General features: G+C 37.5%; 1 protein-coding gene across 1 annotated transcript in view; it reads left to right on the top strand.

Annotated features, from left to right (window-relative positions):
* The window catches only part of LOC128704136 (uncharacterized), a 349,915-nt gene that overhangs the window by 298,786 nt on the left and 37,739 nt on the right, over window positions 1-13,390 (top strand). Inside the window, exon 6 of the mRNA XM_070099130.1 lies at window positions 371-497. Within this exon, the coding sequence (XP_069955231.1) occupies window positions 371-497 (127 nt within the window). The remainder of the gene's footprint in view (window positions 1-370; window positions 498-13,390) is intronic.

Below are 13,390 nucleotides of genomic sequence, written 5' to 3'. Positions count from 1 at the left end.
ATGTTTACAAATAGGGACATTTATAATATAATATGGTAAGTAAGACTGAAAAGATATAGTTGATACAGAGATGGAGTATACATGAGGTTTGAGGGCTACATTACAAGTATATATTGCTACGTAGAGAGAGAGAGAGAGAGAGAGAGAGAGAGAGAGAGAGAGAGAGAGAGAGAGAGAGATTACTGAACACCAGCCGTATGGGTTAATTTGTAAGAGCTGCCATAACTAAAAAAATAAAAAGAGGTATAGTGGTTGTGATGTGTTCTACCAGAAGTGTGCATATAGCTGTGATGTGTTCTAACAGAAGTGTGCTAATAGCTGTGATGTGTTCTAACAGAAGTGTGCTAATAGCTGTGATGTCTTCCAACAGAGAAGAGGAAGGGGAGAGTGGGTCAGCGGGCAGCGTTGTAAGATACTTCCGGTGCCCCGCTACAGTGCCAGTTGGTGTTCTCAAGACACTCGTCAAGACGAAGTACCGCGTACCTGACACCCTCAGGGTAAGTACCGCCAAATTTGTGTTTGTGTTATATATATATATATATATATATATATATATATATATATATATATATATAGATATATATATATATATATATATATATATATATAGTCATATATACATGCAATAAGATCACAGTAAACAGGTGATATCAGAATATGCAAAACAACCACTCTGAAAGAATAGAAAAATTTCAAGCGCTTTCGTGACTACTCACATTATCAAGGAACTATGAAAGTAAAGCATCCAAGGAAGGTATATAAGGGGTCTGGCCAACACTTCACTATCAGATCCCACAACGGTTAAACACCTGACGCGCGCCGGCTCAACTGGACAGGTCCTTTGCACAACCTACCAACAAACTATTCTACCTAAGAAAATTTTAAAAAATATTATTTGTCCAGTGTATTATTAAATTCTTCCCAAATTCTATTAATTATAAATGGATCTAATTTATATAAACCAAAGGAAATATTCATATTATTGTCAAAACTGCTTTTTATGAAACAAGATTCAATTATATTCCTGTCGACCATGGACTTGCTTGATACTACTTTCTCAACTTTTTGAAAATCAATTGGATGGTTAAAATCTCTTACATGAATAAATAGAGCATTGGAATCTTGTCCAGTTCTAATGCTATATTTATGTTGTTTTAATCTTAGTTCGAGATTTTACCAGTTTGACCGTAATAAACTTTATCGCAAATTTTACAAGGAATCTTATAGACACATCCATCAGCATTTAGGGGGGAATTCTTTATCAAAAGTTTTTTTACTGTATCAAGATTTTTGAATACAACTTTAATATTAAAAGTCTTAAGAAGAGAAGACATATCAACCAAGTTTTCATGGTAAGGGAGAACCAACATATTTTTAGTTGAATAAGGCTGGTTGTCCCTTTTTGGATTGTAAAAAGTATTTCTAGCAACTTTAAAAGATTTATCAATTACATTTCTTGGGTATTTTAAATCATTACCTATTTCATAAATTTTGGATATTTCCTCATCTATGAACTCAGGACTACAAATTCGTAAAGCTCTCAAAAACATTGATGAGAAAACAGACAGTTTGACTTTATCTTGATGCGAGGAATAATAGTGGACATAGGAACAGTTATTTGTAGGTTTTCTGTAAATTTTAAATTTGAATTCATTACCCTTAATAATTAAAACATCTAGAAAAGGCAATGAGTTATTTTCTTCAAACTCAACAGTAAAGTTTATAGAATGGGCTAAGCTATTTAATTTTCCAAGGAAATGGTGTATATCTACATTTTTGGGCATAAGACACAAAATATCATCAACATATCTGAACCATTTAGCTCTATTAGGGAGGATTGTGTTAAGCAACCTTGTTTCAAAAAATTCCATGTATAGGTTACTAAGAACAGGTGAAAGAGGATTTCCCATTGCCATACCAAACTTCTGAGTGTAAAACTTATCATTAAATACAAATTTTGCATCAACAATGCAAAGTTTAATAAGTTTAATGATAGTAGGAACTGGCAATGGTAAATCATAGTTAACGAGTTCTTCAGATAAGAAACTTAATAAATCATCAACAGGAACTTTCGTAAACAAGGAAGTAACATCAAAACTAACCATGTTAAAATCATATAAGTCAGTCAAGGAGCTTAATTTATCAACTAAGTCTATGTTGTTTTTAACAACAATAGGGCTCAATAGGGCTCAACAATAGGGCTCAAAATATCAACAAGCCATTTGGATGATTTATATGAAACTGATCCTATGGAGCTAATAATTGGTCTGACTGGATTCCCTGGTTTGTGTGTTTTTATTAGTCCATACATGTAAGGTAAAGATGGATTAGTGGAAGTAAATTGTTTGACTAATTCATCTTTGCCTTTCAGTAGAAGTTTTATTGTTTTATTGAAATAGCTGTTAACGGTTTCTAGGGGATTTTTCCTAAGTTTAGAATAGGTTTCAGTATCATCTAAGAGATTATTCATTTTTTCTTGGTAATCATTTTCTTTCATAATTACTATTGCATTTATTTTGTCTGCTTTAGTAAGGCGCAAATTTTTATTGTTATTACGTGTATCATAAGACTTAAAGAAGAATTTGGGAAGAATTTAATAATACACTGGACAAATAATAATTTTTAAAATTTTCTTGGGTAGAATAGTTTGTTGGTGGGTTGTGCAAAGGACCTGTCCAGTTGGGCCGGCGCGCGTCAGGTGTTTAACCGTTGTGGGATCTGATAGTGAGGTGTTGGCCAGACCCCTTATATACCTTCCTTGGATGCTTTACTTTCATAGTTCCTTGATAATGTGAGTAGTCACGAAAGCGCTTGGAATTTCTCTATTCTTTCAGAGTGGTTGTTTTGCATATTCTGAAATCACCTGTTTACTGTGATCTTATTGCATTAATGGATACCACACGACTCTCAGAATGTTCTCGATAAGCTTTCCTAATCATATATCTTTTGTTTCACAGTTTACTTCTGCACTGATCAAGTCCCACAAGTTAAAAATTCGACTTAATTTTTTAAAAAATTGTTTAAATGAACAAGTTCTGCCCAAGTCTCTTTTACCCAATAGACTCATTGACATGAGAGATCGTCCTTTTGATGATTTTATGAGAATTATTCTTCAGAAACATATTGAAATAACTAAAATAGAGGAGAAGGAAGCATTCAAAATATTGAGAAACAAAAAATACTCTTTTAATCAGGCCATTCCATCAGAATGGAAACACAGTATGTTGGATCATTGCTATAATAAACTCAGAAGAATTTGTAATGAACTCAAAAACAAACTACAAAGAAAATTAGACATTTTAATTGAAAATAGTGATTGGACAAAGCATGCTAATAACAATTTTGTAATTAACTTATCAGATGAAATTTTAGACAAAAATGCAACTGCTGCTCTAGGTTTTGGCTTAAGTTTTGCAACTTCAAAAAAACTTAATAACGTTGAAATTGCAAAAGCCTTTTGTAACTATGAAAAAATTTCTGATTTATCCTCTGATGAAATTAATATTAGTAAAGGAATGGTATATAGCTCTATGTTAAAACCAAACATTCCCAATTGCCCTCAAAGATTCTTTAAGTCTTATGATACACGTAATAACAATAAAAATTTGCGCCTTACTAAAGCAGACAAAATAAATGCAATAGTAATTATGAAAGAAAATGATTACCAAGAAAAAATGAATAATCTCTTAGATGATACTGAAACCTATTCTAAACTTAGGAAAAATCCCCTAGAAACCGTTAACAGCTATTTCAATAACACAATAAAACGCGCGCGTCAGGTGTTTAACCGTTGTGGGATCTGATAGAGAGGTGTTGGCCAGACCCCTTATATACCTTCCTTGGATGCTTTACTTTCATAGTTCCTTGATAATGTGAGTAGTCACGAAAGCGCTTGGAATTTCTCTATTCTTTCAGAGTGGTTGTTTTGCATGCATTTTTTTTTTTTATTATCACACTGGCCGATTCCCACCAAGGCAGGGTGGCCCGAAAAAGAAAAACTTTCACCATCATTCACTCCATCACTGTCTTGCCAGAAGGGTGCTTTACACTACAGTTTTTAAACTGCAACATTAACACCCCTCCTTCAGAGTGCAGGCACTGTACTTCCCATCTCCAGGACTCAAGTCCGGCCTGCCGGTTTCCCTGAATCCCTTCATAAATGTTACTTTGCTCACACTCCAACAGCACGTCAAGTATTAAAAACCATTTGTCTCCATTCACTCCTATCAAACACGCTCACGCATGCCTGCTGGAAGTCCAAGCCCCTCGCACACAAAACCTCCTTTACCCCCTCCCTCCAACCCTTCCTAGGCCGACCCCTACCCCGCCTTCCTTCCACTACAGACTGATACACTCTTGAAGTTATTCTGTTTCGCTCCATTCTCTCTACATGTCCGAACCACCTCAACAACCCTTCCTCAGCCCTCTGGACAACAGTTTTGGTAATCCCGCACCTCCTCCTAACTTCCAAACTACGAATTCTCTGCATTATATTCACACCACACATTGCCCTCAGACATGACATCTCCACTGCCTCCAGCCTTCTCCTCGCTGCAACATTCATCACCCATGCTTCACACCCATATAAGAGCGTTGGTAAAACTATACTCTCATACATTCCCCTCTTTGCCTCCAAGGACAAAGTTCTCTGTCTCCACAGACTCCTAAATGCACCACTCACTCTTTTTCCCTCATCAATTCTATGATTCACCTCATCTCTCATAGACCCATCCGCTGACACGTCCACTCCCAAATATCTGAATACGTTCACCTCCTCCATGCATATATATATATATATATATATATATATATATATATATATATATATATATATATATATATATATATATATATATATATATATATAATATAGTCATACCAGGAGTAAGGATTGAGCTTCCTTAATTTACTCCTGGCAGAGCTAATTAGTAATATACCACTTAAGTGTATTAATAGTTTTCCACCAGTTAATTGTGCAGATTCTTATACTGATCAATCAGTTAACCACTAACCAAGGGGAGAAAAAATAAATCGCACTCCACTTTTCAAGTCACTTAGTTTATTAATACCTGTATGGGTGATTATATAAGTATACTTGATCAATTAATAGTTTAATACTCAGAAATATCATAATATCACAGGGAAAATTGTTCATAAATTTTCGGAGGGAGATGTGAAAACTAAAATACTGAAAGTTGGCGAATGATAATACTTTCAACTTAAAGTCTGCAGTCTTCTAGGCTCCACTTAGGCCTGTACTGCCAATCTCTTAAACCTCTGCTACTGATACAAAGTAATTTGATTTCTCCAACTGTAGAAAGACTCCACACACAAGTCTCTGGGTGTGTATATATCTTTACACCAAGAGTTCTCGATATATAAGACACACGTGGTCAATCACAGCCTTGAGGCTGAAGGACTGATCTATATCTCAACTGCTTCTGCTGCTTTCTCTGTACTCGACTAAAGAAGCCTACTGTGTAAGCGAAAAGTTTCGGAATAAAGATACCTAATTGCTACACATGTGTCCTATCAACTTGTCGGTATTGTATACCATTATCATTCCCACCACTGAAGACCTGCTGTGTCTTGCCTCCACCAAGCTCTGATCTGACCACCTCCTCCTTACTCTAACCGGAACATATGGTCTAAAAGAGGTCAGTGACCTTCCTGTGCTCAAAACGAATTAATGTGAGTGATCTGTCAAAGAGTGTTTATTTTTGTTTACATCACTCCGACACTACGAAAATATCTTAAGTCAGCAGGTCAAGATTCTTAACTGAAGGAGGCATTTATTACAATACACCTACACACACATACTCTCAGTGACCACTCAACTGGGTACACTTCTTCTAGTACTGGGTAGGGCTCTTTTGCCCCCGAAACATCCCGAATTCTTTGTGGCATGGATTTAATAAGGTGTTGGAAACATTCCTCAACATTCGCTTCACATTCCTGCTGCGAATCTCTCGTTCCGCCACATCCCAAATGTGCTTCATTGGATTGAGATCTGGTGACTGTGTGGAGGCCATAGGAAAACAGTGATCTCATTGTCATGTTCATGAAATCAGCTTGAGATGACATGTGTTTTGTGACATGGCACGTTATCCTGATGGAGTAGCCATCAGATATAGGTAGACTGTGGCGAGATGCACATGGTTAGCAACAATACTCAGGTAGGTTGTGTGGCACTTAAACAATGCTCAGTTGGTATTATGAGGCCTAACGAGTACCAGGAAAACATTCCCCACACTCTTACACCACTAGCATGAACCATTAACACATGGCAAGATGGATCCATGGAATCATGTGCATGCCAATTTTTGACCTTACCATCTGCATGTCGCAGAAGAAATCGCGATTCGTCATACCAGGCGACGTTTTTCCGATCTTCAACTGGCAAGTTTTGGTGAGCCTGTGCCCACTGTAACCTCAGTTTGCTGTTCTTAGCTGACAGAAGTGGAACCTGGTGTACTTTTCTGCTGCTGTAGCTCAACCATTTGAAGGCTCGATAGGCGCTATCAGAAATGCTTTTTTGCACACTACTGTCATAATGTGGGGTTATTTGAGTTGCTGTCGTCTTCCTCTTAGCTTGACCAGTCTAACCATTATCTTTCGACCTTTGTAATTGACAAGGAGTTTTCGCCTATAAAACTGCCGTTCACAGGATGTGTGTTTTTCACACCAATCTCTGTGAACACTAGAGACTGTTGTGCGTGAAAATCTCATAACATATTCAAACCACCACGTCTGGCAATCATTCCACGGTGAAAGTCACTTAGATCACATTATCGTCATCATTCTGATGTTTAGTCTCAACAACAAACTTACCTCTTGACCATGTCTGCGTGCTTTTAGGAACTGAGGTGCTTTCACGTGACTGGCTGATTAGATACCTGTATTAATGAGCAGGTGTACATGTGTACCTAATAAAGTTATATATATATATATATATATATATATATATATATATATATATATATATATATATGCAATAAGATCACAGTAAATAGAGCTAAATGGTTCAGATATGTTGATGATATTTTGTGTCTTATGCCCAAAAATGTAGATATACACCATTTTCTTGGAAAATTAAATAGCTTAGCCCATTCTATAAACTTTACTGTTGAGTTTGAAGAAAATAACTCATTGCCTTTTCTAGATGTTTTAATTATTAAGGGTAATAATGAATTCAAATTTAAAATTTACAGAAAACCTACAAATAACTGTTCCTATGTCCACTATTATTCCTCGCATCAAGATAGAGTCAAACTGTCTGTTTTCTCATCAATGTTTTTGAGAGCTTTACGAATTTGTAGTCCTGAGTTCATAGATGAGGAAAGATCCAAAATTTATGAAATAGGTAATGATTTAAAATACCCAAGAAATTTAATTGATAAATCTTTTAAAGTTGCTAGGAACACTTTTTATAATCCAAAAAAGGGCAACCAGCCTTATTCAACTAAAAATATGTTGGTTCTCCCTTACCATGAAAACTTGGTTGATATGCCTTCTCTTCTTAAGACTTTTAATATTAAAGTTGTATTCAAAAATCTTGATACAGTAAAAAAACTTTTGATTAAGAATTCCCCCCAAAATGCTGATGGATGTGTCTATAAGATTCCTTGTAAAATTTGCGATAAAGTTTATTACGGTCAAACTGGTAAAAATCTCGAACTAAGATTAAAACAACATAAATATAGCATTAGAACTGGACAAGATTCCAATGCTCTATTTATTCATGTAAGAGATTTTAACCATCCAATTGATTTTCAAAAAGTTGAGAAAGTAGTATCAAGCAAGTCCATGGTCGACAGGAATATAATTGAATCTTGTTTCATAAAAAGCAGTTTTGACAATAATATGAATATTTCCTTTGGTTTATATAAATTAGATCCATTTATAATTAATAGAATTTGGGTAGAATTTAATAATACACTGGACAAATAAATAGCTTGGGGGTGAGTTTTGCAAAGGACCTGTTCAAGTTGGCTCGCCGCGCGTCACGTGTTTAACCGTTGTGGGATCTGATAGTGAGGTGCTGGCCGACCCCTTATATAGCTTCCTTGGATGCTTCACTTTCATAGTTCCTTGATAATGTGAGTAGTCACGAAAGCGCTTGGAATTTCTCTATTCTTTCAGAGTGGTTGTTTTGCATATTTTGAAATCACCTGTTTACTGTGATCTTATTGCATATATATATATATATATATATATATATATATATATATATATATATATATATATATATATATATATATATATATATATATATATATAATGGTAGAACTTGAAATATAATACTGGCAGGTGGTAACGACTAAGACATCTTCATGGGATATTTCTTGTAGAGTACATCTACATATCGGTGATAAATCCTTCGCCATCATCAGGAATCAAGTTCTGGTACATAACACAATAATGTACGACCATAATATATAACAGAAAAAAAAACACAAGAAAAATACGAGGAAAATGTAAATCTAAGTAAACAGACGTGTAGGGAGATGATGTCACATGTCCTGCACGAATCTGCTCTCTGTGTACATAAAGCTTTATGAATTAAACTTTTATGTGGTAAAAAAAATTTTGATGTTATGAGAGGCTGAGTACAACATAAGGGAGCAGTCCCTGAGAGCGTGTGAATTAGATGAGGGACGGCACACCTGGCCCTGTTCCCACGAGGTGCTGGCCCTAGTCCTGCTCCCCAGCACTGCAGTAAACCTATTTTACGTCTCCTGCTACCCCCATCCCGCCCCACCCACACCCCATCCCACCCCACCCACACCCCATCCCACCCCACCCACACCCCATCCCACCCCAACCACACCCCATCCCGCCCCACCAACCCCACCTAGAACATGATTATTTTTATAAGAACATAAGAAAGGAGGAACACTGCAGCAGGCCTGTTGACCCATACTAGGCAGGTCCTTAACAATCCATCCCACTAACAAAATATTTGCCAAGCCCAATTTACAATGCCATCCAAGAAACAAGCTTTGATGACTCCATTTACTCATTATGCAAGTCTCACTCAAATCCAACCTCTCTCACTCATGTATTTATCTAACCTAAATTTGAAACTACCCAGCGTTTTAGCTTCAATAACCCTACTAGGCAGACTGTTCCACTCATCAACTACCCTATTTCCAAACCAATACTTTCCTATGTCCTTTCGAAATCTAAACTTACCTAATTTGAATCCATTATTGCGGGTTCTTTCTTGAAGTGATATCCTCAAAACCTTATTTATATCCCCTTTGTTAATACCCATCTTCCACTTATACACTTCGATCATGTCTCCCCTCATTCTTCGTCTTACAAGTGAATGTAGTTTAAGAGTCTTCAATTGTTCTTCGTACGGAAGATTTCTAATGCTATGTATTAATTTTGTCATTCTACGCTGGATATTTTCTAGCGAATTTATATCCATTCTGTAATATGGAGACCAGAACTGAGCTGCGTGATCTAGGTGAGGCCTTACTAATGATGTATAAAGCTGTAAAATAACCGTAAAGGAATACATGAACTTTTGTAGGCAGTAATAGGTTGCTTGTGCCACTTGTGACCCTTTTGTGAATTCTGATTTTGTAGTATGGCCGGAGACTAAACGTTTCTTTTAAGTCTGATCAACCAAGCTGTCGCTGCCCGTTTCCTGCATGTTAATACAGCCATGACATCCTGACTGAGCTGACACTCTGGACAGGAGCTGGTCCAGTTATTGATTATGATGAGGTGATCAAGCAGCCTCTGGGAGATGCCACTCAAGCAAGAAAATAATTTTATTCTCGGGAAAATGCTAAACAGTGTTATACAGCGTATGGTAAATAACCAGGTTTAATCCGAGGAAGAGGAGAGCGACTCCAAATTCATGGGATGAGCCCTTCAGTTAAAGAGTAAGCAGATAAAGGTGGGATTAATTATTAGCTAAATGTGATAAAAGTTTTTCTCAGAGAGAAGCTGATAGCACAATATTATTGAAGATAACTTGGTACACAGAACTGACAGGTTGACGAATTAGACACTTGTAAAACACTTGGATATTTATTGTGGAAAAGTTTTCGCCAACAAGTGACTTCCATAGTCCAATACAGAGAGGAATGATTGAAGGTGAGAAGAAGTTTGAGGTAATCAATCCCTCAGTCTAGAGTCCTGATCTTCAACTACTCTTCTCTGTGTTGGACTAAGGAAGCCACCGGGGTCTAAATAATTAAGTCTGCTATGGAAGATAAGTGAAATGTTGTATAAGAACATAAGAAAGGGGAAGCACTGCTGCAGGTCTATTGGTCCATGCTAGGCAGATCTAGCCCACACCCTCTTAAGTATCTATCCAACCTGTTTTTATAGCTACCCAAGGGTCTCGCTTTAGTAACATTACTCGGGAGTTTGTTCCACTCATCCACAACTCAACTGCAAAACCAATGCTTTCTTCCTATATCCTTTCTAAATCTAAATTTTTCAATCTTGAACCCAATACTATAACTAGGTAATAGTCCAAGTGGGCCCGAAAAATCGTGTATAGTCATGTCTTGGTTAGATATTTTAAGCATGTTATTAATATCCCCTTTATTTATTCTTGTCTTCCACATGTATACTTCTGTCATGTTTCCCCTAATTCTACACCTTTCCAGAGAGAGTAGATTTAGTGCCCTCAGTCTATCTTAGCAGGAAAGATTTCTGATACAGTATGGCCGGATATGGAACACTGGAGGAGCATATGGAGCGCGACGTTGATGCTCCAGATATAGAGGAAACACGCAGGTGTTGCCCACAAGTACGGTGGTAAAATCTACCTAAGCTCTACATAAAGCAGACTCTACCATAAAGTCTGGCTCTGTGTAGAGCTTTAGCATATCTATATGCTTTGATTTGCATCAAGTGCGCTGCTACTATACAAAAAACACAGACATATTACATTCACAAGGGGAAGGAGAGCTAAACCCTTAGGGGTTACACGGCGCCTGGGGACCTGAGAGGCAAACAAGTTCAATCTAAGAAAGGGGAGATCATGTCCAGTACCATGGATCAAGAGCGCCTCACCGGCATCAAGGAACTTCCTCTAGGGGATAAAAACAGTCACAGGGAGTTTGACAGGAGCTGCGCGACAGATCATTCCTGTGATGAGGTGAGAATGACTCACGAAATAGTAATGACATTATTACATACAATTCACCAAAGGCAGAGTTGGAACTCATGGCAAGCCAGTCCATGAGATCCAATCCTCCGTTCAGTGAGAAGAGGTGTGGAATGTATGATGGAAGGATGGTGAAGTCAGGCTCGGTAAACATACTAGGTCAATTATTGCCATATTCATTAGGATGTGCTAAACCCGTAAAAAGTCCTACAACCCTTTGGGAATGGGAGGTAATTAGGTTAGATCCGAGCAAAGGGGTAGTAGCTCTAATTCCTCAGAACAAGAACTCTTCACAGGCAATATTGAAAGTGGGGTGGTGGAGGCTAGGATAGAAGGGTGGGGGATGGTGGAGGTTATGATACATGGGTGGTGGGGAGAGGGGGGGTGACAGTGGTAATTATTCACAGAGTCTGCTCATACATTTGAGGTTTTCTCATTAAAACTGTACCTGTGTTCGTGTGCAGCCTCGCATCGCTGTGCTTGATTGTTTGTTTGTTTGTTGTTACTCTCGTGTCTCTATATAATTACTCTTATGTTTGTGGAGACTGATCTCCGGCTTTTGGGTACATTTTTAACTTTCGATAGATCACCTTGATTTAACTGTCTTGTATTTGATTTAATCTATGTGCAAAATACTTTCGTTAAACCTGAATCTAATATTAAACATTATTTGTCGAAACTAAAAATTAACTTTCAATATTTGGCTGTACAGTACATTATATTTCTGTATTATTGTGTCACTGAATTACTGGTTGATAACGTTACTGTGGTTGATAACGTTACTGTGACTGGTTGCTAACGTTATTGTGACTGGTTGCTAACATTACTGTGACTGGTTGCTAACATTACTGTGATTGGTTGCTAACGTTACTGTGACTGGTTGCTAACATTACTGTGACTGGTTGATAACGTTACTGTAGTTGATGACGTTACTCTGGTTGATAACGTTACTGTGATTGGTTGATAACGTTACTGTGACTGGTTGCTAACGTTATTGTGACTGGTTGCTAACGTTATTGTGACTGGTTGCTAACGTTATTGTGACTGGTTGCTAACGTTACTGTGACTGGTTGCTAACGTTATTGTGACTGGTTGCTAACATTACTGTGATTGGTTGCTAACATTACTGTGATTGGTTGATAACGTTACTGTGACTGGTTACTAACGTTATTGTGACTGGTTGCTAACATTACTGTGACTGGTTGCTAACATTACTGTGATTGGTTGATAACGTTACTGTGACTGGTTGCTAACGTTATTGTGACTGGTTGCTAACATTACTGTGACTGGTTGCTAACATTACTGTGATTGGTTGATAACGTTACTGTGACTGGTTACTAACATTATTGTGACTGGTTGCTAACGTTACTGTGACTGGTTGCTAACGTTACTGTGACTGGTTGCTAACATTACTGTGACTGGTTGCTAACGTTACTGTGACTGGTTGCTAACATTATTGTAACTGGTTGGTGCGTTGCTCTTCCATGTGTGTCCTCGTTCCAATCCCTCCCCTCTCTACCCATGAACACATGAAGTATGTAACATGTGATATGGAATTTTTTATGGGATGGACCAGTAAGCCAGCGAGCGATATTGAATTTTTACAGGGTGGCCCTGTAAATCAGCGAATGACATCAATGAAATGACCAAAAGCACAACAACGGGTCATCCTCTAACTCAAGACCAGCGTCATGGGAAACTGCCCTATTTTTCGTGACAAACAAAATACCTCCATCCTCTTTCTTTTTTGTCTATGTGGAAAATAGTATCAAATACCGACGAGTGCAACATGTCAGTATTTTATACCGACATGGTGCACAGTTGGGTATCTTTATTGTTGAAGCGTTTCGCCTACACAGTAGGCTTCTTCAGTTAAATACAGAGGCAGCAGGTGTAGTAGTGAAATGAAGATAATGTAATCAGTCTATCAACCTCGGAGAAATAGTACCTGAGGTAGTCAGTCCCTTAGTATTTGCAAATACTCATTAAAATTTGCAGGGAAGATGGGGTCAGCTGTAGTTTTTGATCCCCACTCTTAATTATCCATAGACAGACATGAAATGGTAGTCAACTGTTTTTATGAGGCTCGTGAGTTTCCTTCTCCTAATATCATGTTTATTTTCCCTTATAATCTACCTTGTCCATAATTACTATCGCATTTGCTTTGTCTGCTTTCGTAAGGTGAAGTCCAGGATCTTTCCTTAATTCATGATACAGCTTAACAAATCTTTGAGGGCACTTGTGTTGCAGAAG

This window comes from Cherax quadricarinatus, chromosome 66 (assembly GCF_038502225.1).
Source record: "Cherax quadricarinatus isolate ZL_2023a chromosome 66, ASM3850222v1, whole genome shotgun sequence".
Classification (NCBI taxonomy): Eukaryota; Metazoa; Arthropoda; class Malacostraca; order Decapoda; family Parastacidae; genus Cherax; species Cherax quadricarinatus.
Note: the sequence above shows the minus strand (reverse complement) of the source record. Positions and strands in the feature narration are given on the sequence as shown.